The sequence below is a fragment of the Trichomycterus rosablanca genome, chromosome 22 (genome assembly GCF_030014385.1).
Source record: "Trichomycterus rosablanca isolate fTriRos1 chromosome 22, fTriRos1.hap1, whole genome shotgun sequence".
NCBI classification, from domain to species: Eukaryota; Metazoa; Chordata; class Actinopteri; order Siluriformes; family Trichomycteridae; genus Trichomycterus; species Trichomycterus rosablanca.
In genome coordinates, this window is record NC_086009.1 from 13,803,276 (window position 1) to 13,829,048 (window position 25,773).

Sequence of the window (25,773 nt, forward strand, 5' to 3'; positions counted from 1 at the left end):
ACCTTCCACTTGAGGATGCGCCACAGGTGCTCAATTGGGTTTAGTCCATCACCTTTACCTTCAGCTTCCTCAGCAAGGCAGTTGTCATCTTGGAGGTTGTGTTTGGGGTCGTTATCCTGTTGGAAAACTGCCATGAGGCCCAGTTTTCGAAGGGAGGGGATCATGCTCTGTTTCAGAATGTCACAGTACATGTTGGAATTCATGTTTCCCTCAATGAACCGCAGCTCCCCAGTGCCAGCAACACTCATGCAGCCCAAGACCATGATGCTACCACCACCATGCTTGACTGTAGGCAAGATACAGTTGTCTTGGTACTTCTCACCAGGGCGCCGCCACACATGCTGGACACCATCTGAGCCAAACAAGTTTATCTTGGTCTCGTCAGACCACAGGGCATTCCAGTAATCCTTGTTCTTGGACTGCTTGTCTTCAGCAAACTGTTTGCGGGCTTTCTTGTGCGTCAGCTTCCTTCTGGGATGACGACCATGCAGACCGAGTTGATGCAGTGTGCGGTGTATGATCTGAGCACTGACAGGCTGACCTCCCACGTCTTCAACCTCTGCAGCAATGCTGGCAGCACTCATGTGTCTATTTTTTAAGGCCAACCTCTGGATTTGACGCCGAACACGTAGACTCAATTTCTTTGGTCGACCCTGGCGAAGCCTGTTCCGAGTGGAACCTGTCCTGGAAAACCGCTGTATGACCTTGGCCACCATGCTGTAGCTCAGTTTCAGGGTGTTAGCAATCTTCTTATAGCCCAGGCCATCTTTGTGGAGAGCAACAATTCTATTTCTCACATCCTCAGAGAGTTCTTTGCCATGAGGTGCCATGTTGAATATCCAGTGGCCAGTATGAGAGAATTGTACCCAAAACACCAAATTTAACAGCCCTGCTCCCCATTTACACCTGGGACCTTGACACATGACACCAGGGAGGGACAACGACAAATTTGGGCACAATTTGGACATGTTCACTGTGGGGTGTACTCACTTATGTTGCCAGCTATTTAGACATTAATGGCTGTGTGTTGAGTTATTTTCAGAAGACAGTAAATCTACACTGCTATACAAGTTGTACACTGACTACTCTAAGTTATATCCAAGTTTCATGTCTATAGTGTTGTCCCATGAAAAGATATAATGAAATATTTGCAGAAATGTGAGGGGTGTACTCACTTTTGTGATACACTGTATATATATATATATACACACACACACGCATACACACACCCATTCACCTATAGGGCAATTCAGTGTCAATTAACCTGACTGCATGTTTTTGGACTGTGGGAGGAAACAGGAGCTACCGGAGGAAACCCACGTAGACACGGGAACAACATGCAAACTCTGCACAGGATGGACCCGGACCGCCCCGCCTGGGGATTGAAGCCAGAACCTTTTTGTGTGAGGCAACGGTGCTACCCACTGAGCCACCATGCCGCCCCAAGTAGATCTATTATATGTGTATTTGTTTTATTACAAAAGAGTCTGTGGCCCGTGTTTGCATATTTTTTACTCATGGAATACGTTTCCTGATTGTTTTAATTCACTAATTTTATTAATTTCAATTAACAACTAAAGTGATATTAACATGATTTTTAGGACCTTGTAGCTTAGTGTATAAGTGCTTGCTTTTATACCTTTCTCTGTGTGGAGCTTCATACGTGGATCTGGTGGTTCCCATTTCACCATAAGATTTTTCTAGTGCAGATGAGAAATAAACTAGTTTAGATTACATTTGTACAGGAAAAACTCTTATGTGCATCGCCTGCGTAAAAAGGTTTGACTAAAGCACTAAATGGCTGTGTGTGAAATAGCCTACTACATACTTGTGTACTGATGGGGCCCCAAATCAGTATGCCACCACAATTATTTTTTCCTAGTATGCGAAAGACACCCAGATGACATCATTTCCAGTATGGGACCAGAGCTATATTCATGGCGTACTGCATCCCATCATGCAACGTGGCCAGTTTTGACCTGCCATTAAAAAAAGTGGGCGGAATGTTGATATGTTTGTGTCCTCTGTAGTACGGTTTGCTTTGCATATACGATACTATATTGCATACTACTCAGTGTACATTATGTAGTACACTATTTTGAAGACAGCCATGGATTTAATACGAACAACCATTGTTTTTAATCAACCATTACCTTACTCTAGTTTAAGTTCCACTTGGGTGCAAGTACAGAAAAGTAACTTAATGCTCGTCTTTCTTGAGTTCTGGGTGGAGGATCGATAAGTCATAAGTCGAGCGAGACTAGTGGCTCGGAGGTTGCGTGGTACAAAGCAGGGTTTTATTAGTAAAAGCGGGGTTCTGCTTTGTAGGCGAGCATCAGTGTATGTGGGCAGCTACTGGAAGCCAGTGAAGACACCGCAGCAGTGGGGTGATGTGACAGTGTTTAGGCTGGTTAAAAACCAGGCGGGCAGCTGCTTTTTGAATCATTTGTAAGAACTTAATAGTGGACATAGGAGCACCTGCCAGGTGGGAGTTGCAGTAGTCCAACCGTGAGATTACAAGTGACTGCACAAGAATCTTCTTGATGTTGTAGAGGAGGAACCGGTACAATCTTGTCATGTTGGCTACATTAGAAGAGAAGGTCAGCTGGTTATCCAGGACAACACCAAGGTTCTGTACATATCAGATGGTCTGATCTGGGAGTCATCAAGAGAGATGACTAGGTCTTGAGTTGGAGATTGAAGATTGTAAGCTCGGTCTTAGAATGTTAGATGCTTATACTGACCAGGGTATGATTGGTAAAACTTGTCCTCATCATGACCTCAGACATCCCAAGTGTCCCGGAAGTTCTGGGAGTCTCCCGCATATACATAGCGGCTCCCTGATGCCTGCAAGTCAGATAAAATCTCCCGGAATCTAGAACGAGCGGCCAAGAGTGACACACACACGCACGCAGGCGACACAGACCTTTTCCCCCGATCACGTATTAAATCCGTTATCTGATATACAATCTAGCGCACTGTGTAGGGAACATAAATCAATTGTCTAATATACTGTCTAGTGCACTATGTAGGAAAGATAAATCCGTTATCTGATATACAATTTGGTGCACTATGTAGGGAACATAATTAATTATGTAATACACTATCTAGTGCACTATGTAAGGAACACAAATCATCATCTAGTTATACTTTCTAGTGCACTATGTAGTGAACATGAACGCGTTATCTAATACACTATCTAGTGCACTATGTAGGGAACATAAATCCGTGATCTGATATACAATCTAGTGCACTGTGTAGGGAACATAAACCAATTGTCTAATTCACTATCTAGTGCGCTACGTACGAAAACATAAATTAATATCTAAAATACTATCTAGTGCACTATGTAGGGAACATAAATCCGTTATCTGATATACAATTTAGTGCACTATGTAGAGAACCTAAATCCGTTAAATAATACGCTACCTAAAGCATTATGTAAGGAACATAAGTCTATTATCTAGTACACTATCTAGTGCACTAAGTGAGGAACATAAATTCTTTTCTAATATACAATCTAGTGCACTATGTAGGAACATAAATCTATTATCTTTCACACCATCTAGTGCACTATGTAGTACACATTAATGTGTTTGTGACGCGAACAGTTAGCTTAGTAGCTCAGTTAGCAGCTTCTAAAAGTTCTGTTATCACCCAATATCCTTTGGTGTGTGCGAGAGGTTTTTTAGCTTTTTTTTTTAGGGGGGGTTCGGCGTCCGGGTCCGGGGGTACCTCCCTGAAATGAGTTTTTGCAACTTGGGATGTCTGTGACCTGATAAATGTAACTGGTTTTATATTTTGTTCCTGACCAGATCAAGCTTATTACACCACCCTCCCAGTGCTAAATAAATAAATAAATAAAATAATAACTAAATCGGCAGTAAGTTTCAGACATAGCGTTGTTGTCACCATCCCACATGATTTGAATAGTCATGAATAGTAAATGAATAGTCACCTAACAAGTTTAAATAAACATTATGTGATGGTCATGATTACCTATTCACATATTGAACATAACATTGTGTGGAGGTTGTGTGCTTGCTGGACATGCACCTCAGATTAGAGCCTACACAAAGTGCTTATAGCATAATTTATGCTGTATCATAGTTTGGCAGAATGAAATTCCACAATCCTGCAATGTACAAATAAAATACTAGTCTACTAGTGTATGCTACCAAACCTTGGTACAGGCTACCAGTTGTATTAAAATACTGGAATGGGTCTGTTTGAGGCAGCCCCCCGGTACGGATGCCTGCACATACCTGACACACAATAGCTCCCTTGTATCTAGCAAACCTTCGAGATTCCTTTCACCAACTAAAACCAGTCTGCACCGCTCACAGAGGCACACACATCGCATAAGCTCGTAGGAGCTAAAAGGACCGAGTTGGATTGCGCCTGGGATCGAGTCACGTCTGGGATACTGCCTATCTAGTACGCCTGAATGGAGAGAAGTGAATGCGACCGGTCGGCGGATGGGAAAATACGTTTTAACCAGGCTGTGATGATGAATCTCAGTGGATTTATGGGCAGCTCTAGATTCTCAGAATCTCTGTATCTGTATTTAACTTTGGATTATTTACGATTATTTATGAGTTCAACCAGAACTCCGGACTACAGGCAGGTAATTTTGCTCTACACCCGAGGAGAATCGGTAGTGGGTATCTTAGCAGCTAAGCAATTGAATGAATTACCAGGACATGGTGATTTTAATTTTAGGGTATTATTTAAGTGCAATAAATGTACAACTGTCAGACAGCCATTTCTGTTATTTTTTTTAATCCTCTTAAGTCAAAACAACTGTAACAGGTGCAAGGTGTGCTTCATTCAAGTCCATTGGGCAGTCAGGGATGAGTCAAGATCAATTCTGACAAACATAAGATCGACCACTTAACATGCTTTATTTCAGCACTCAAAATAATTAAAAACATCTCAAATTATTATACATATACAAAATAGGTACAGATCATCTTGTTTGAACCCCCCCTATTGTGTGTATGCTTCTCTCGCTAGTTTGATGGGATGTTCTAATTCTCTTGCCGTCTTGAGAAAGCTTCCGGCTAAAACAAATTCAACAAATCCTGACACAAAGGGGAAGAAAAGGGGGCACTGCTACTTGTTTTGTAAAGAAAACCAAAAGACAACAACCAAAAAGTGTCAAAGGTCGGAAGATTTAAAAAAAGACTCCACCTGCTTATTTCTACACTTGAAAAGACCACGTGCATTAAAGCTTTTATTGTGATTCCATCATGAAAGGCGGCTGCAGAGATCGAGATTGAGGCAACACATATCAGCAAGAGAGGCACATGTTACAACTGGACAGCAAGAGAATAGGATTTTTTTTTGTTTAGCACCAAAGGCCCCGCGAGCAAGAATGTGATGCACATTAGGTTAGAAATCATTCTTAACACATCAAGCTAACAGGACCTCATGAAATAGCACCGTTTGCAGCTGTTACTTGCATGCGTGAACATACTTCTGTGTAAAATCCTTACGGGATGTTGGAAGCACTGGGTCATAATGGTGGTTCTTATTCTGAGGTAGACATAAGATATCCAAACTAAGTTGAACCCCTGTCTTTCTGTGACTCTCGAAAGGAACAATGTTCTGTTCATTCCTTCTGATGGGTAGAACACAAAGACACCTGCATGTCATTTTACAGATTTATTTAACACCTGAACATGGTACAAAGCATTTGTTTTTTTCTTTTTCATTGTCCTTCCTTAGTGGTAAAAAAGTCACCTGTATCTCTCTACTGTTGTTTTTTTTAAGTATTAAACTCCAGGGGGATTTTACACTTTAAAAGTATATATTATTTTCTTGTTGCCAGTGAAACAAATGAGTCTTCTAAAGTATCCTTGGTGTGGATGGTGGCAAATAGTGGTCCCAAAAAAAAAAAGCTTGATAACAAAACCTGTCTTCTGAAGCGTAGTTCTAAGCAAGTGGACCATTTGGACAGCCAAATCGATGTCTATTTTTTTTTTAATGCATAGAAAAAATATTTCAGAGAGATGACTGCTAGAAAACACACACACAACACACGAACAATTTCAAGTCCAGATTTCCTTTTTACAAGAAGCAGACCGGGCCAACTTCAATGCCAAATTCCTGATCGGGTGCACCAACGTCCATAGGAGCAATGTCAATAATGGGCAGCCGAGATGTTTTCGTTGTTTTGTAGTCGATGACTGTCTTGCCCCATGCACCAGTGTGCGACTGGAGGAAAAAAGAAGAGAAAAATATGTTAAGTATATACATCATCATAAAAAGGCATAATTAATTGGGTCTGATTATACAATCTAGGGAATTCAGTGTCAAGGGCTTTGCTCAAGTGTTAGTAATGTGGTTTGAACCAGCAACCTTACTGCTTACTGGTCCACTACCCTAACCACTAAGCTACAACTGCCACACTTAAGTTGCAAGATATTCATCATGCTGAAATCATTCAAAAAGAAGTCGATCCCCTGGTGGGGCGGTCTGGGTCCTTTCTGTGTGGAATTTGCATGTTCTCCTAGTGTCTGCGTGGGTTTCCTCCCACAGTCCAAAGACATGCAAGTGAGGTAAATTGGAGATACTAAATTGTCCATGACTGTGTTATGACTATTGAACCTTGTGTAATGAGTAACTACCGTTCCTGTCATGAATGTAATCAAACCAGTACAGTCAGATTAGATATACAGTCAGGGGGTGTATTGAGTGACTTGACTTTTCTGGTGTATATTGGGGAGCAAGGGGCTAACAGCAAGACAATGTAATTAATATATCTAACTTCACTGTACTAGTATTATTAACTTGTTTTGATTATATACTGGCCTTGTATTACGTTTACATGTGCATGTGTGGTATTGGGGGAATGGATTTAGTTCCTCTTTCTTCTTATTTGATCAAAAAACTCTGTTACTATAGACTTAACATACCGTGCAGCCGTCCTCGGTGACGCTGTATGTGAAGCGGCTGTTGCCCTCTGCTCTGATCTCGATCTCGTTGGAGCCCTGTAGGAGCAGAGCCTTCTTGAGGTTGCCTGTGGCCTGATCCATGTAAGCAATGCTGTTCTTGCAGTGGTATGTGACGTTCTGGGAGGCCTCGGTGGACATAAGGCGCAGGAAGGTGAGTTGGATGTTGACATCTTCAGGCTTGGAGCCCTCGCTGCCGTACTCAAACTGAAGGGGGAGGAGAGAGATTGAATAAGGGTGAGAAAACATCATTAGGATACAATAAGTATTCGAAGTATGCTCTTTTTAAAAGGGTTCTTACCTGGTAGCCATCGCTCATTGCCTCTCCGAACCAGACGTGCTTCTTCTCCTTGATGTTCTTGCTTGTGTACCAGTTCTTCTTGGGAATGCTGGTCTGTGTTGGGTTGACGCAGGTCTCGCCGGTCTCCATGTTACAGTAGACCTTGATGGCATCCTGGTTGCAGCCCTGGTCAGGGTCAATCCAGTACTCGCCTATTGAAACAGTTATAAAAACATGAACCAGGTATATGGTACAACCAGGACCTTTTCTGTTATACGGTGGTCTTACTGTACACTACCTAACTGTGATCATCTCAACTGTTGAAGATAGCTGTGTTTACATACCGCTCTTCCAGTCAGGGTGGCACATCTTCAGGTCACGGCAGGTGCGTGCAGGGTTCTTCTTGGTGCCGTCTGGGCTGCGGATGTTCTCGATCTGCTGGCTCAGAGACTTCAGGGTGGTGTCAACCTCCAGGTCGCGGTCGCGCATCACGTTGGCGTCGTCGGCGCGGAAGTGACGGAAGGGATCCGGGGCCTTCTCCTGGGGTGCGGCAATGAAGCCGATGTCGAATCCGCCACCGGAGGGTCCAGGAGCTCCAGCGGGTCCAGGTGGTCCTGGGGGTCCCTAAACCGGGATGAAAATACGAATGTGAAGTGAATTTGTAGGCTGACAAGGAGACTTTGAAATGAAGAGAGCAAATGAAGGGGCAACTTACGGCAGGTCCGATTTCACCAGTGCGACCACGAGGTCCAGGGGGTCCGATGGGTCCAGGAAGTCCACTCATGCCATCCTTACCAGATGAACCAGAAGATCCAGCGGGTCCCTGTTGTTATGCAGAGTGGGAAAAGTATAAAATTAGGAAAAGGACTGTGCAGATTAATAATCTACTACCTATGAAGTTATATATGAGGTTAAATATTAAAACTCACCCTAGGTCCAGCAGGGCCAGAGGAACCAGCAGGTCCAGCCTCTCCAGAAGGTCCCTACAAGAAAAAATGAAAGACTAATGCATGTGTTTCTTTAAGGCTTAGAAATATAACACATAGGTTTGTGTGGAATGAATATATTGACTCAATATACAACAGCTATTGGTTAATATTTTGCTTCAAAAATGGCTTTAGATATATCAGGACAATAGGGCATCACTTACAGAGGGTCCAGGTGGTCCCTGCATTCCAGTAAATCCTCTGTGTCCCTTCATGCCTCTCTCTCCACCCTCTCCAGCCTCACCCTTGTCTCCACGTGCTCCAGCAGGTCCCTGCACAGAGATATTTGAGCTTAGAATAAAATCGTTGTTAGACATGACTGATCATCCAGTGCCACTTGCGTCCATTCCCAAATCAAGTAAAGGTAATAAAATTGAATGTAAATTTACAGCCATTGTTAATTGCTAATTAGTTATTTACTTTATTTAATAGAAACTTACAGAGGGACCACGGGGACCAGAAGGACCAGCAGAACCAGCAGGGCCAGCGGGACCCTAAAAGAAAAAAGAACAAACAATGCCGGGATAATAAATAACTATGCAGCTATGCAGCAGCTGACAAACTAGATATCTTTCGTTAATGGTAGTTGCAGCCTTACAGACTCTCCACGATCACCAGTCTTTCCTGCAGGTCCGACAGGTCCGGGAGTACCATGGGGTCCGGGAGCGCCAGGGGCACCGGAAGCACCGGACTCACCACGGTCACCCTATAATACACAGAGTGCTCGGTTAACAAATGAAAAGATGACTGAACTTATAATGAGTCTTTCCGACATTTGTCTTGGTGATGTGGTTTACCTTGGGGCCAGCAGCACCATCACGGCCAGAAGGACCCTCATTACCGGGACTTCCCTAGGAAACAAATCACATCACATCGCATGCGTCGCATTAAAATGCAGCAAACATCAAAAAGTCACTATGATGGCAAGTCTGTGATGTGTTTGCTCACCTCACGACCAGGCTCGCCAGAAGGGCCAGCCAGTCCAGGGGGTCCGGTTGGTCCAGAAGGTCCACGCTCACCAGAGAGGCCACCAGGTCCCTGCTTGCCAGGCTCTCCCTAGTAGGTGACAGTAAGTTAGCTGGGTTAATGTTTGAGTAATCCCATTGAATGTACAGAGTTCTGAGGAATCTTTATTATTGTTTAACATCGTAAATGGATAGAAAGGGTCTAACATTTGTTGGGGGGGCATTGGTTACATAGTTTGTTTAGTTCTAGTGTACCTAACTAGGCAAAACATACTCAAATTTATGTTTTATGTACTGTCAGGGCATATTAAAATGATGATATGATTTAGCTTACTGATGGTCCGGGGAGACCAGGGAAACCGCGCTCTCCTTTCTGTCCGGGAAAACCAACAATACCACGGGATCCAGCAAGACCTTGAGGTCCGGGGATACCAGAAGTTCCCTGCAAAAGAAAAACCAATGCTTAAGCTAATCTTGGAAAGCATAGTTATTTTTAATACTCAGCAGAAGAATAAAAGACTTACAGTAGGTCCCTCAGCACCAGGATTTCCTTTCTCACCAGGTGATCCAGCGGGGCCAGCAGCACCCATCTCACCAGTACGACCGGAAGGTCCAGTCTCACCTCTCAGACCTTTGGGACCTTCCTTTCCGGCAGGTCCAGGGACTCCAGGTGGACCAGAGTTACCCTGGGAGGTAAAAAAAAAGGGGTACAGCAGGTGAATGCAAGAAGGCAGGCAAGCAGGTTTTGTGAAATTAAAGTATGTAAAATGTGCCAAAGACTAAAGGTGGTTAACAAATTATGGTTCAAAGTTGTACTGAAGAACTTACAGCAGGGCCAGGAGGACCAACTCTACCAGCAGCACCAGGGAAACCAGTAGCACCCTAAACAGAACAGACAGGCAGGTTGGTATCTTAATAGTAACATAACAAAATGGGATTAAGTAAATCTTAAAAAATAGAAGTAGTTCTTACAGGAGGGCCAGCAGCACCACGGGAACCCTTGGGACCAGTAGAACCAACAGGACCCTGTGAAAAAAACATTGTTATGCATTTGTTTTGTGATGATATTATAAAACGCCCACGTTTACTGTATTAAAGTAATAAGTATGGGCAAGACAGCTTTGGATGTTGACTGTACCTGAGGTCCAGGTACACCTGTAGCTCCAGCAGGTCCGGGAGGACCGGAATCACCCTTAGCACCATTGTCTCCAGACTCTCCCTTAGCACCAGGCTGACCATCGGCACCCTATTTAAGAAATATATAAATATTTAGCTAGCTTGTCTACTACTAGTCTGTATACTGTGTAAGCTATCACAAAAACCAAGTTAGATCCATTAGGGATAAAGCAGTGGATCAGCAGTTAAGATAGTAGAATAGAAATCAAGAGGTCAATTGTTTTGGCCTCGAGCAATTGATGGGACCCTTAATTGCTGGGACTGTTTTTGGTCATAATGCTCAAAGTCCCTTTGAATAAAAGTGAATAAATGTTGTATATGTTATATAAATGTTATAGGTTTTAATTCATAAAATTAGCCAGAAGAATCAAACAAGCTGATATCAATTGGATTTTCTAGACATATACAGACATTTAATTAAAAGTGTATGTACTCACAGGAGGTCCAGCAAATCCAGCGGGTCCAGGAGCACCAGACTCACCACGCTCTCCCTAAAAGTGAAAACTTGTTAGTAATCAGAATGAAAACCTGAACATAATAAATATATTTGTTTATATTATGGTTTCATAGGGTGCAATGCTAGGTCTGTTTTCAGACGGAAAACAAGTCCTTACCGGACCTCCACGAGCACCAGTGGGTCCAACAGGTCCACCAGCTCCAGCCTCTCCCTGTGCAAATACAGAACAGAAAGATTTAGCCCTCAAAGACATAGATAGATGGATAGATAGATGCATAGATAGATGGATGGATGGATAGATAGACAGACTTACCTTGTCACCCTGAGGGCCAGCTGGTCCAGGAGGTCCAATAAGTCCAGTCAAACCACGAATGCCATCCTTTCCAGCAGTACCATCACCACCCTTGGCACCTTGGTCACCCTATGTGGTAAGACATCAGTGTTTTGATTAAAATTGTATAATATATTACTATCAAGTTAAAACGTATGAGTTGTATAATAATCAGGTGAACATTCATTTATTACTTTATTATCTGTTTTACTTTGTCTAACCACTTTAACCTGGTCAGGGTCACGGTGGGTTCAGGTACACTTGCAAGTATATATCTTCCAATGCAGTATTTTGTTTCATTCATGGGTTGAGGAGTAGGCTCATTAAGGCTAACTGTTTTTAGCTAAAGCTAACAGAATTTAACCTCTCTGTTTAGTATTTTCTTTTAAGCCACACAAATGCAGGCATGTATTCACAAAGTCAGAGCAAGGAATACTAAATTTTCTATAAAATATATAACTTATGATACATTATATATGATAGTACAGAGTGTAAGAAAATATGATAATTGGAACTAATAAAACCGTAAAACTCAGAGAAGAGCTGTTGTGTCCCAAATACAATTTTTTATACTAAATAGTGTAGATTTCAACCAATTAAGAGGCTGCTACTTCAAGCGCACTAAACTAGTTTGTGTGTGGATTGAGACACAGCCCTTTAGTTTGCTCGCTAAAGCAGTTTTCTCTGCTCTGTTTGCAGCCTTGTAAAGCTAGTTTTGGATTTTATACTCAGATATGTTTATTTCATTTACATTATTCACATTCTTTATATATACTAATACATATTTTAAACTACTTGTTCACTCTGCTTCCTTTATCTTGTTTTATTTGCATTATTAATTTTTTTTAATTTTTTATTAATTTTTCAGTGATTTCTATTATTTTTGATTAAACAAATGCATTATTTAAACAGTAGACTGGCTAATCAAGGACATTCGAGCTTAAAATGTTAAGACTGCTGTTGTGCAGTAAATCATCAGCAAGTGAGCAGATAAAGTTGAGTTTTACGGTACCATTAATGTAATTTAGAGCTGTCGACCTGCTGGGCATCTACATACAGGCATGTTTGACTATGTCTTCGGGGGTGGGGTGACTGAGGCCATGCAATGGACTTGAGTCCTGTCCGGGATGTGTGACTACAAAAGGATAAGGATAATCTAGGACAGATGTGATGCCTTTATTTGTCATATATACATATACTTGTGGACATTATGATGAAGTTCTGTATTCGCATAGCCCAGCCTCTTTGGAAGAAGAGGTCAGAGCGCAGGGGCAGCCATTGTATGGGTCTTGCTCAAGGGCCCAACAGTGGCTGCAGTGCAGGGTCAGGATTCAAACTCACAGCCTTCTAGTTGGTATTCCAGAGCTCTAGCCACTAGACTACCACTGTCCCATTGTGCCCAGTGGAAAAGCCAGAGCAGGATTAAGCAATGATGAATATTTGTGTGTCTGTGTGTGAGAGTGTGTGTGTATTCAGTTGGCATCCCCCTTCCTAAAAAATATCTTTATGACTACCAGCATGTATGCATTTTGCAAGCATCTAATTCCTTTCTCCTGGTGCCATTGCGTGTGGCAGCCCACTTTGTAGCACTTTCTTTTCCTTGTGTGTTTTAAACATTTTTGTGTGTATTTACTGTATTTTTGTGTGTCCTATGAATATGGAGCCTCTTAATGCAAGCTAGTGCTAGAAACTTCATGTATTCGAGGAATGACACTTAAACAATGGGTCACGTCTGCATAATGCACCCCATCCAGGAGGAACTATGACAGAAATATAAGAGGTGTGGGGCTGGCGCTAAGCTAGATTCATATATATTCATAAACATAGGTCTAGTAAGGCAACAAATAACTGTAAGGTGACTGGAATTCATAATCCCATTTGCAAACTGTCTAATCCAAATTGCTGGGACACAATGATACTCACTCTGTCACCCTTGAGACCTGGCAGACCAGAAGCACCACGCTCACCAGGCATACCTTGAAGACCAGGAGAACCCTGAGTACCAGAAGCACCTGGGGCACCAGGCTCACCCTATAGAGACAGAGAGAGAAAAGATACTTTTAGTATTATCACTGTACTATCTATATACGTTGTTTACTCCAACATTCAGGTCATACGTGGCATGAATGTTTTACCTTGGCACCATCGTTACCAGCTGAACCAGGAGAACCACGGGAGCCAGCGGGTCCGGCAACTCCAGGGGTACCACGCTCACCAGGGAATCCTCTGTCACCCTGAATAAATAGTGAACAGTTTGAGTGAATGACTGACCAGATTAAAGACCGAACCTTTAACTCTAAATAAGCGGCTGTGGACTTACTCTGGATCCAGCAGGTCCAGTAGCTCCAGCTTCTCCGGGCACACCCTGTAACACAGGCAGTTTAGTTCTGTTCCCAGTTCAGCAACAATTTCTATATAACATAGTTTGAAGATGCATTGATCTCTTACCTGCTCACCAGGCTTGCCAGACTCACCAATAGCACCCTGAGGTCCAGGCAAACCCTGTAACAGAGGAGCACAGCATAGCATTAAGAACACTGATTTTGAGCATCACGTCCTAACTTTTGAGTTCCCTCTCAGAGAAGAAGGTCCTTACCTGGAATCCAGCGGGACCAGCAGCTCCAGGCTCACCTCTCTCACCAGCAGGTCCCTATAGACAAAAGCAAACCACAATGTACAAACTTGTTATTGTATGCCAACTATAATTAGACGTATCATTTGATATAAAATGCAGTTTAAATCAAGTGAGCAAAAATACTTACAGCAGGGCCAGGGGCACCAGGAGCACCAAGATCACCATCCTTACCAGAAGCACCCTAAGTATGCAAAAAAAAAAAGCTATAAAATATGTATACACGCTTAAACAAAAGGCAATATATGTCAGAAAAGGTAGATCTTGACACTTACAGGAGCACCAATAGCACCAATCAGACCTCTTTCACCAGACTTGCCAGCCTCACCCTACAGACAAAGGAATTAAGGGTTATTAGTTATAGTCATTAATTTAAAAGCTTTACATCAGACCAAAATAAAGAAATGAGGTGAAGAAGGTGAAGACGTACAGCGGCACCCTTTGGTCCAGGGAATCCCATCACACCAGGCTGACCTCTGGCTCCAACGGGGCCTGGGGGTCCGGGACGGCCATCTTGTCCAGCAGAACCCTGTCAGGATAAAATGAGATCCTTGTTATTATGAGATCCTTGACATATATGAGGGTATGAGCTATGTGGGATATTATTAGCTCTGTGTATTAATATCTGAACAAAGGTGAAGACAGTGTTGTCAATAAGAGATGGTGTAGTGGATACTTACAGAAGGTCCCATCTTTCCATCAGCTCCAGGGCTGCCAGGGCTACCAGTCAAACCCTATTGGGGATAAGGATACCAGGGGGTGTCAGATAAGGTAAACAAGCGCATACGGTACAACAGTACAAGTACTTAGATTAATTTAGATAGTCTGGATTGAATAGAAAGGACACGGCCCATTATCAGGCACTTGGATTTTATTGTTGGATTTAAAGGGCACATAAAGGGTTGAGGGTGTAAACACAAGTGCCCTAAATAGACTGGGGACCTATTAGGACCCTAGAGGACAAAACCTGTTGAAGAGAATGGAAGTTGCCTGGTATGGGGGAAACCAGTGTATTAGTTAATCAGGGGTCTAAAGTTTAAATCAGGGCCTAAACCTGGCAAGGGTGGCATAAAGTTGGAATCAGGGAGACAGTGAGCCAAGGGCACATCGAACGTATGAGAAGGGGGTTGCCAGTATGTTATTCAGACTGGATCATTGATGCTTGATTAAGTCATTGGTGCAAAATGGGATGATCCCAATGGCCCTAAGTAGACAGAAAACCCATAGGCTTAAAAATAATTCAGAAGAACATCTGAGGCGGAGATGATGGTGTGTCATCCAGTCAGCGGAGCATAATTTTGTACTGGCAGTCTAATCAAGCAGCCATCAGCAATGCTTAAGCTAGCCAGGGTACCATAAAGGGCTCTGACTAGACCAGGGACCCAAGACTCAGTGGAGCAGATATTGGATTCACACCCCTACTGCTAGTAAACAAAACAGACAGGGCCTCAGCAGCCATCAGCTGGGTAATACTGCTATGTTATTTGGCCAGTGTCAAGTCTATCCATCTATAATTTCAAGTTCTGTGATTTAAGAAAAGGAAACTTGATGATGACCTACCTTTGATCCAGGCATACCAGGCTCTCCGTTGCGGCCAGGCTCACCAGTGGCGCCCTTAGGCCCAACTGGTCCGACACCACCGCGCTCGCCAGGAGCACCCTGTTTAAAAATAAGGACAGGACAGAAAAACACATGAACTATCTCTTAGGGCTGATCTCGATTAAGTGAAACTTTGGGTATGTTCCAGTATTTAAACTCACCTTGGGACCACCAGCTCCATCAGCACCAGGGAAACCACGAGCTCCAGGGGCACCCTGTACAGAGAACATGTGGATCAAGCCGTGTTGCATATAGCTAGATTAAGTCCTAGGTTATGTGATATGCCTTTATTTCTTTCATTTCTATGCAAAGTATTACAGTAGTCTGTGATTGTGAGACATACACGCTCTCCAGGGGGTCCACGACCGCCAGCAGACCCAGGCTCACCACGAGCTCCTCTCTTGCCCTCCTCACCACCGGGACCTGGTGGGCCTTGAATTCCGGCAGGACCCTTAAGAAAACATAAGTATAAAACGTAAATGGTCAGACAAAGTGCCTTATGACTCACTGTTAGTTCTGACTACAGAAGCTAACTATGCTAACTATGTAGCCTAAAAAAGTGCCATGCTAGCAACATTTTTTTAAATAATTGAACATATTTTATATTGAACAATATGTTATATTCATGTTTAATGTAATAATTAAACATAAATATTAAACACAAGTGGTCAGGCAAAGTGCCTCATGACTCACTGTTAGTTCTGACTACAGAAGCTAACAATGCTAACTATGTAGCCTAAATGGGTCCAGTGCTAGCAAAATATTTTTGCGTACTAGGTGAAGTATGGCTAGCAAAACAGACTTTGTTAAATCAAGCTATCGACAATGAGGTACTTACAGGCTCTCCCTTGACACCAGAATCTCCCTTGAATCCGTGTGCACCAGCCTCACCCTGTGGTACAAAAAATAAAAACTCTTAATACCCCAAAATAAGCACGGTTACTATTTACACATCAAATCTTTGAAAAACAGTTCTTACGTTGTTGCCTTTAGGTCCTGGGGTGCCAGGAGTACCAGTGGGTCCAGAAGGGCCACGAGGTCCGGGGAAACCAGGAGCACCAGCAATACCAGGAGCACCCTGCAGGTGGCAGCAATGGGTCAGTGTAATGTATCGAACAAATAACATACAATAAATAAACAAACAAACAAGCATATCAATAAATAAAAAGTAAATATTAACTTACAGCAACACCCTTGGCACCAGGAGCACCATCAGCACCATTGTTACCCTAGAGCAGAAGTAAAATAGAGTAAACCGAGACTGAATGGTTAAATTTTTACTAAAGAAAAAAAAAAAAAAAAAAAAAAAAAAAAAAAAATATATATATATATATATATATATATATAATTTTTTAAATAAATAAATAACTAAATAAATTGTAAAGACAATCCACTTACAGCAGGTCCAGCAGCACCAGCAGGGCCAGGGCTACCAGACTCACCACGAGCACCAGAAGGTCCCTCAGTTCCACGAGATCCTTGAGGACCAGCATCTCCCTAAAAGATACAGAGGATTACTCTATATGGACACACATATTAGGACACTCTTTCTCATGTGTTTCAGCCACAACAATTGCTAACTGGTGTAATAAATTATATGAATCCAAAAGGTCCATAAAGATGTAAAGAGCTTGGTTTAAAGAAACCAAGAAACTCCAGTGGCCTGCACAGAGCCCTGGATATTTTTGGAATGAACTGGAACATCAATTGAGGCTTTCTTGACTAACAACAGTGCCCAGCTATATGCTAAATGCTCTTTTGGCTTAATAAGCACAAATTCCCACAGACAGATATTAAAGTCTTGTGAGAAGCCTTATCAGAGGAGTGGCTGTTGTTATAGCTGAAAGATCACATAGCTGTCACACTATTTTAAAGCCATTTGGTCAGCTGTCCAAATACTTTTGAGAATAAACTAATACAGTAGTAGCTACACTACTGTAAATACAGAGTAACATTGAACCAATTCTTGTGTGATATAGGCTAAGCTAACTGGATATACATAGCTGTGTTGACCTCCAATAACCTTGTATAGACTCTATTACTCTAGTAACATAATGACCCTTAAATTATTCAAGTTGACCAAAAACATATGTGGTTCAGCCAGCCAGACACTGATAAACATTTTATTTTGCCTGTGTATTACGTCCTATAAAATCAGTCACTGGAATAACTGAATGCAGAATTCTAGCAAGCAGGCAGGTTCTATGAGCTCTATAAGCTAAGCTCGATTTCCCACCTTTGCTACAGGTGAAAACGTAAGCTCACCTTAGCTCCGGGGCCTCCGGGGAATCCTGGGGAACCGGCAGGTCCAGTTGGGCCCTAAAACAAGAAGATAATATGTATAAATCTTTATGTTAAGGTTCACTCGAGAAAGTAATATTGCAAGGGCTGAGGATGAATGGAATTCGTTACTTACTGGAGGACCAGCAGCACCAGCAGCTCCATCGTTACCACGAGCACCCTGCACAAAAATATAAATGGGTTAGAGACACTCCTGGTTATGCTGGAAAGCTATTGTCCACTGTGACCTAAACAGTCTTAGAAGAGTAATAACTCAGTAGCTATACCAACAAGAAATATATAAATATGTAAATAATAAATATATAAATAAATAATAAATATATAAATACATAAATATATAAAACATATATAAAAATATATAAATATAAATATATAAAAATATATAAAATATATAAATATATAAAAAAGGGCATCTCATCAAATCTATCTCTATTGTGTTATTGGCTTAAAAATAAGGACACTAGTGATTCACAGCTGGAAAGGCTTTTAAAGTCTAGGCCTTCCACTGAACAGTGGTAGAACTGGGATTTAAATTTACAAAATGTGATTAGCAGTCCATAGTCCTAACTGGTGATCTGAGATTCAGAAGTTCAGAGAATGCAGTTACTTACAGCAGCTCCAGAGGGGCCAGCACGACCTCTCTCACCAGGAAGACCACGAGGTCCCTAGAAAAGAAGACAGGACATCAGGATCTAGTACTAACACATATATTTTCGATTTCTCAATGATTATGGATGAAATAAATGGCTTACCATGGCTCCAGGAGTTCCATTCTCACCAGGGGCACCAGACTCTCCCTGTGTGGTGAAAAGAAAAAAATGTTATAAAATGATCAGCTATGTAGTTTCTAAAGCCAGAGTTTGTTAAGTTCTGAGCTGATCATGGCTCATTATGGAATGTCCATTCTTCAAATGGATAAAACATCTGTATGCAAAAGCTGCTATGCCAGGGTTAAAAAAAAGGTCAAGCTTTTGTGTAATTTGGTCTGTAATTTGGAATGTTAATCAACACACCTATTGGTGTATTTTAAATAAGCCCAGGAGCAGCGATCACACTGTGATTAGATCCAATATGTCATACATGGTCAGAACTTTCTTGGTTGGTCATTTGATTCCAAAAGCACAATATCAAAGACCAGTGACCATGTGACATATGTGTTCTTGTACCTCCAATCCTTCCTCACAATCAAAGAAAATCCTTTATGATAAGCAAACAGTGTAAGTGTAATACCCAAATATGGTAACTGACCTTAGGTCCAGCAGGTCCAGAGTCTCCCTTAGCTCCATCTAGGCCACTGAAACCCTATAACGAGAGAATAAATACAATTTGGGTGACACAGGATCCAGTAAAAGCTGTAGAAACGTCTGTCCACTAGAGTCACTCTTCACTCACTCTGTGTCCCTTGATACCGGGAAGTCCGGGAGTTCCGGGGAAGCCACGAGCACCCTGTAGAATCAAGATGAGGCAAGATATTAAAATAATGGACTTGCAACGAGTATAAGAATAAGCAGGAAAATTACTAATGCAGACACACTGACCTGTGGGCCAGAGGGACCACGCTCACCACCACGACCAGGTTTGCCAGACTCACCCTACAGATGGCAGAGACAGAAGGTTAACATTCTCTTGACCTAGAGACATGCCATCCATGTCTTACAACCAGGTTATAAACATATTACAAAGATAAACCATCAACTTGTCAGCAGGGTTGATAGTATTTAAATTATTTGGTCAAAAATGCAATGTGGGTTATATGGTATGGATTAAACTACATACATCTTCTCCGTTCTTTCCAGGAGGACCAGCTGGACCACGTGGTCCCATTGGACCCTATAGAAGATAAGCAGGACAAAGCAGGTTAGTACAAAGCCATATAATTTATGCATTTTTATGTATGTGCAATTTAACATGACATGCTTAACCCATGAGCAGCATACACTAATCATGTGCAATTATACAGAGAATAGCCTTAAACCTTATGACCTTTTGACCTTTGACCAATTTAAGGGTCAATTCAGGTCACTTAATATAGCAGATTATAATCTAAGTGTATTGATGGTCTGTATAAACCTGACCGTGGTATACATGGTATACATGCAACCACATATCCAACTGACTGTATATATTTATTAAGTATACTTAATTGTATGCTTTACACACTGAATCCAGGTTGTTTGTTTGTGTTTGTGTTTGTTTTAGTGATACACTGTATAATAAGACACTTACAGCAGCACCAGCCTCACCAGGCTCACCAGGAGGACCATTAAAACCTTGGGGTCCCTGTAATAGGAATCAGTACAAATTAAACATACAATTGGGTCATGTGTATTTAATTCAACTTAATTTAATAAATGAAGCCAATAATAATACTAATTATAATAATATTATTAATAATACATTTTATTCTAACACATTAAGCAGAATAATCCAAAACTCTAATTTGTAACTGTATAAATAACTGAATAAATACTTACAGAAAGACCAGGAGGTCCAGGGGGTCCACGAGGGCCCATGGGTCCCTGTAAGAAAAGGAAGCAACCAATAAACATATATATCTTATATATCTATGTATGCTTCATAGTACATATGATTACTTGATTTAATTCTATACATAATGAATAATAATAATATAATGTAATGTAATATTTATCATAATAATTCAATTTGAATGATTGAATTGTGTATTTAAGCAGTTTGAAATCTGTTAATGCAGAATATCATAATTAAATTTTATGTGAAATTATTAAAGATACAATTCCTGCATTGCATTGTACAGGATTGTTTATTATTAAAGTGTAAAACATCATTTTTATTTAGAAACAAATAAATAGATGTCTAAATGGATAGTAGCAAACTTTAAAATCCTTTATGATAAACTGGTTTTAATATAAAGGATGATTTTAATCTGTGTAGTTGTATAATAGAGATCTAGATATCTCAGTCTTCAGGTTGGAGGGCCTTTATCAAATAAATCTTATTTAGCTCAGATATAAACAGTCTGACATCTGTCTATCTATCTATCTATCTATCTATCTATCTATCTATCTATCTATCTATCTATCTATCTATCTATCTATCTATCTATCTATCTATCTATCTATCTATCTATCTATCTATCTATACACATAGAAGTGAGTGTATGTATAGGTGTGTGTGTGTGTGTGTGTATGTTTTTACCATTGGTCCTGGGATGGCCATGCCACCACCACCAGACTTCTCATCAAAACCGCCAGACATTTGAGGAGAAAAGTTCTGCAGATAAATCCAACAAAGAGCAGGATAAGTCATTTCTGGATTAGAAAGAATAGCTGAACATTGCACATGCCTACTGCCACATAAACAAGGCTTAAAGAAGGTAAAGAAGCTTAGTCTACTCTGCTCATAGACCAAAATTTGGGTTTCACCATAATAGCTTAGGACAAGAAGTTAATAAATACGTTATAAGTGTTAAACATAGAATTATTGGTTCAATATTACACATTAACCTGCAACTAATCCCATCCTAGATGGCGCTCTTCATTCCAATACTGCTGTAATCTATTAGCACTCATGTTGTGGTCACTAAGACCTGCTCCAAACTCCTGTCCTGTGGCTCCCTCTGGAGCACGGACCATTTAATAGGTCACCAGAAGCCTTTAATACAGATCCTTTAGCTGTTGTGTTCTACTCGTCCTGTGCTTTATTTTCTGAAGGTGAGTTACTTGGGTCACTTACTCCGCCAAGGCCGGGAGGTCCAGGGGGGCCTGGAGGTCCAGGAAGTCCAGGCTGTCCGGGAATTCCATCATTTCCGGGAGGACCAGCAGGACCCTGATGGCAAAAGATAAGACAGGTAAGTTGACAAGGTAAGATTATAGGTATACACACTGCTACAAAATGCTGCATTTATTGCAGTTATATATGTAGGCTCACATATTGCATTGTGTTGTGTTATTATGCATGCATGAAACATGCAAAAAATTTTTTTTTATAAAAAATTAATATATATATATATATATATATAATATTATATTATTATTTATTTATTATTATTATATTAAATAATAAAAGACCTAATAATTGTGAATTAAAATGCTCTGTCCTTTCCTAAGTGACCTACATATGAACCTCCGGTGGTCTTAGTAGTCTAAGACTCGGACGGGTACACCCCAACAGCAACCCAACAACCCTCATTAAAAAAATTAATCGTTTGCTACAATGAAATATGTATGCGTGTTAATCATGCATGGCCAAGGACAAACAACCATCCTTCTCTCAACATTAAAAAAAAAAGATTAAAAAGATAAAAACTGAAACCTACCCTCTCACCCTTCTCACCACGGTCACCCTTGGGTCCCTAAGAAAACAACACAGAAGAAATATATACTTAAATTAAAAGTGGGGATTTCACAAGAGGTGAAATGTAATTATAAGGATAAAATTCTGTATTTAATTGCATTTTATTTAAATAATTATTTAGCTCTAATGTGGATGTCGTAAGATCTAGAACATTTACCTCAACATTTGGTCTCTGGTCTTCTGCTAAATAAAAAAAAAAATGATTGAAGCAATTAAGTAATATAAACAAACAGTGTACATATACACCCCCCCAACCACACACACACATACACAAATCCGATGTCTAACCTGCTTCTTGATTCACTAACACAGCCTGTTACAAAGCCTAGTTTGGCCTATTCTAATCTAGCATATATATATATATATATATATATATATATATATATATATATATATATATATATATATATATATATATATAATTATATAAATATAAATTTTTTTTATTTGGTGTAGAATGGAAGCTAGTTAGTTAGAATAATTCAGTCAGATGTTGTCAAACCTCCATACTTATTCAAGTCCACAAATTTTAGGCCCTAGCACAATGCCGTGCTTCCCTAAAAGTAGAGTTAATGTTAATTGAATATGCTATGGATGAGGCTATGACTGTAGTCCTTGATTTTGTAAGAATACCAACACGCAAAGTGAAAAATACTCCAAGAAAATTCCAGAATCCAACACAATTACTTGATGCGGAATAATAAGCATACCCAAAATGCACTGACATCTAAAGGTCTACTAGGTAGAGTAAATAGGCTGTAGTTTTGGAATGTACTTTTTAAATTAAGCAAATCATGTAGCGTACAAAACCCACGCCTGCCAAGAGCTCTTCTCCAAGAGCTTGATACGTAAAGCTCTGGATCTTTCACTGAATCTTAAAAAGAAGAAGCAGTGAGCCAACGTACCCTCATCTGGACAAACGGGGCAGCACTCATCTGTGGGAATTATTGGGTTAGGGCAGTCGACTGTGTCTTCGCAGATGACCTCATCACACATAACCGTTCCGCTGTCGCACACGCAGATCTGGCATGGCTCTGGTTTCCATACATCACGGTCATTGTAGACCACACCATCGAGTGTGCAGCTGGTGCCTGTGCCTGGGAGAGGATGGCATGTGTTAAGACCAGTGTTACACTGACAATCTGCAAGATATGCATACTGTTGAATGTCTGCTTTGGCTCCAAATAAATAATAAAATAATAATAATAATTAATAATAATAATAATAATAATAATATTTGTAAAAAAATATAAAATATTTTATTATTATTTGGAAAAAATAATTTTATTATTATTATTATTATTATTATTATTTTTATTATTATAATAAAAAGTAGAGACCACCAGGCCACAGAGAATACAGTTTGGTCAACCTGTTTATTTTTTCTAAGAAGGGTTACACTAATGCAAAGGGTCTATTATTAATGCACTAACAAAAGGCCTAAAAATGAAATGATAATCTGATTTTCAACGCCCCATTTCACTAATCTAAACTGTTTATGTGCAAACTTATTCTGCCAGATATATCCATGCTGAAAAATTAAATGTTTTTTTTTTTTAAATGTTTTCTTTATATTAACCATGTATAAATTCAAATGTAGTTTAGACTTTAATGACAATTTGAAACCCCCCTCCTTTCAAAGCTGAAATGTGTTGGGTAGACTGGTTACACTAGGTGGCACTGCACCATGTAAGACTTAAGAAACCAGAGTCAAATAGCTCAGATGGATAAAAAAAAAGTTCCTCGTCTTGGGGATTGAATAATTGAAAACTGTCGACCTGGCAACGATGTAAGTTTTTCCTTAGTGGAAAGTCTGGAGAGCCCACATATGTTTCGAATTATAATAAAACTGGGTGGGGTTTCAGATGAGATGCCAAGTGATTATTTTCCAGATATGGCCACGTAGAGGCGCTGCAGGATTGTGGAAACGCATCTGGCAACCTTATTCAATAATGCAAAACATCAACAAGTTGCATTAAAATTTAATTTACTGTAATAGGTCAGTTTAGGCATGTATGTGTGGGTCAACATGTTTTAATTTCTGCTCTAATCCATATACAGTATGAACTTTCTTCAGCTTTGTGTGCGTTATTCACGTTACACACTTCAGGCATCCAACGATGAGATAATTTCCCACAGAAAAAAACCCTCATTTAAAAAGATGGATATAACCCTAATGTTGGCTCCTTTGCAAACAATTGTTTTAGCTCTTTTATGCCTAAATAATTTAACCTTTAAAGAAGATATTTTCTGATCCTAAGCAAATCTCCGCTAAAAATGCGTATTTACGCACACATGTAAACCATCAGTGGCAGCATTTTCTATGCTCTAGCTTAACCCTAGCTTTTTTTTTTAGTTCTTGTTCTTGCAGCACTGGCTCTAGAAAATCTCCAGCTGCAGGGCATTAGATAGACAGACAGCACATGGGCGTGGAAACGCATCTCCAAACCTGCACCAACTTGCCCTCTTTCTCCAAGAACGCAAAAGGTCATCGAGGACTAGTGCATCTCAAAACCAAAACTAGACGCACAGATGTTTGGTGGCAATGAAAACGTACCCACACCCAGTACATCCTCTGTTTTTTTCCCTTCATTGCACTTTAACCACTAAGAACAGTAGCATGCAAGAAGAGAAATAGAAAAATGCATATACTCACGGTCATCCTCGCCTTGTCCTCTTGCTAAAAGCACTGTTGCGCTGAGCAACAGCGCCAGCCGGATATCCACAAAGCTGAACATGTCTAAATATTAGACATGTAGACTCTTTGAGGCGAGGAAAGTTGTCTTTTTTTTGTCCCTTTAGACTCCACTCATACACAGTAGGGTCCGGTCTCCTCTGACTCCAGTACGGACCCCAGCAGAAACTCCCTACTGCCTAAACTAACTTTTTGCCCTGCCTTTTATACTTCAAACTTTCGGGGAGGTGCTGGCCACACCAGATAACTCAAGCATGTTCCAATTTAACTGGGGAAAGGTCCCTCCTTTATTAGACAAAGGGGCTGGCTCAAAGATTTTTCTTTAGCCCTGACATCTAAAGAAACTTGATCTTTGAAAGAAAAGGTGAGAGTTGAGCCAGCAAAAACTTCTGGATTCAGATGGATGGGATGACATGGCACAAGCATCTCTGAGCTAAAACTTTCTTTACTGAAGAAACTTATATTTCACTTCAGTAGAAGAAATCATTCAGAAGGGAAAAGAAAAGAGTAGTTTTCTATACTTCTGCTTTCTTTTTGTTTTATTCAAGGATTCTGATCTTTTGCTTTGGTAATTCATTGCTTTCTCCATTCCATTGATTTCTAACTGCAACCAAATCTCTCTGCTAATGTAGTTATTATTAATATTATAACTATTATGTTGTTCTTTATCAATTCATCTCATGACAAATTTACATTTGCAAAATGACAAATAGAAAAGAATAGAGGAGTAAAATACAAATCATTTAAAATGACAATTGAAATTAAAAGTATGTTTGTGTACAGTGTCTTTTTTACTGTGTTAAACTTCTCCTTCTAGTTATTATTATTATTATTATTATTATTATTATATAAACCAATTCCAAAAAGCACAGTGGAAAAGAAATACCTTCAACTTTTAATAGAAAGATGTAACACTTTTTTTAAACTACACACCACTAGGTCTATGTCAATATTGCAAGCAATGCTACTTTACTTTTACTTGTTGTTTACTTTAACTGTATGTCTTTTGCTTATTTACTCATGCTAGATGATGGACAATGTATGCATTTTGTGTTTGTGT

The 25,773-nt window shown here is 40.4% G+C and overlaps 1 protein-coding gene across 2 annotated transcripts; it reads right to left on the reverse strand.

The window, feature by feature from the left end:
- Positions 1 to 4,887: 4,887 nt before the first annotated feature.
- Positions 4,888 to 24,880, reverse strand: col1a1a (collagen, type I, alpha 1a). Of its 2 annotated transcripts, none has more exons than XM_062984826.1 (51): positions 24,675 to 24,880; positions 22,924 to 23,115; positions 22,176 to 22,198; positions 21,981 to 22,016; positions 21,398 to 21,490; positions 20,861 to 20,935; positions 20,158 to 20,202; positions 19,910 to 19,963; positions 19,460 to 19,513; positions 19,222 to 19,275; positions 19,076 to 19,129; positions 18,932 to 18,985; positions 18,436 to 18,480; positions 18,295 to 18,348; positions 17,799 to 17,843; positions 17,648 to 17,701; positions 16,781 to 16,879; positions 16,567 to 16,611; positions 16,362 to 16,460; positions 16,221 to 16,274; positions 15,726 to 15,833; positions 15,544 to 15,597; positions 15,344 to 15,442; positions 14,464 to 14,517; positions 14,214 to 14,312; positions 14,059 to 14,112; positions 13,914 to 13,967; positions 13,748 to 13,801; positions 13,600 to 13,653; positions 13,472 to 13,516; positions 13,287 to 13,385; positions 13,075 to 13,182; positions 11,134 to 11,241; positions 10,978 to 11,031; positions 10,801 to 10,854; positions 10,326 to 10,433; positions 10,160 to 10,213; positions 10,016 to 10,069; positions 9,712 to 9,873; positions 9,522 to 9,629; positions 9,171 to 9,278; positions 9,020 to 9,073; positions 8,821 to 8,928; positions 8,663 to 8,716; positions 8,387 to 8,494; positions 8,166 to 8,219; positions 7,952 to 8,059; positions 7,581 to 7,860; positions 7,258 to 7,448; positions 6,921 to 7,163; positions 4,888 to 6,219 (listed from the first exon to the last, which is right to left on the reverse strand). In XM_062984826.1, exons 1-51 carry the CDS (start codon positions 24,754 to 24,756, stop codon positions 6,073 to 6,075), a joined length of 4,350 nt encoding a protein of 1,449 aa, XP_062840896.1. In that variant the 5' UTR covers positions 24,757 to 24,880; the 3' UTR covers positions 4,888 to 6,072. The 2 variants fall into 2 exon arrangements, with proteins under 2 accessions (XP_062840896.1, XP_062840895.1); XM_062984825.1 differs by having other exon boundaries at positions 22,176 to 22,201.
- Between the last annotated feature and the right edge of the window lie 893 nt (positions 24,881 to 25,773).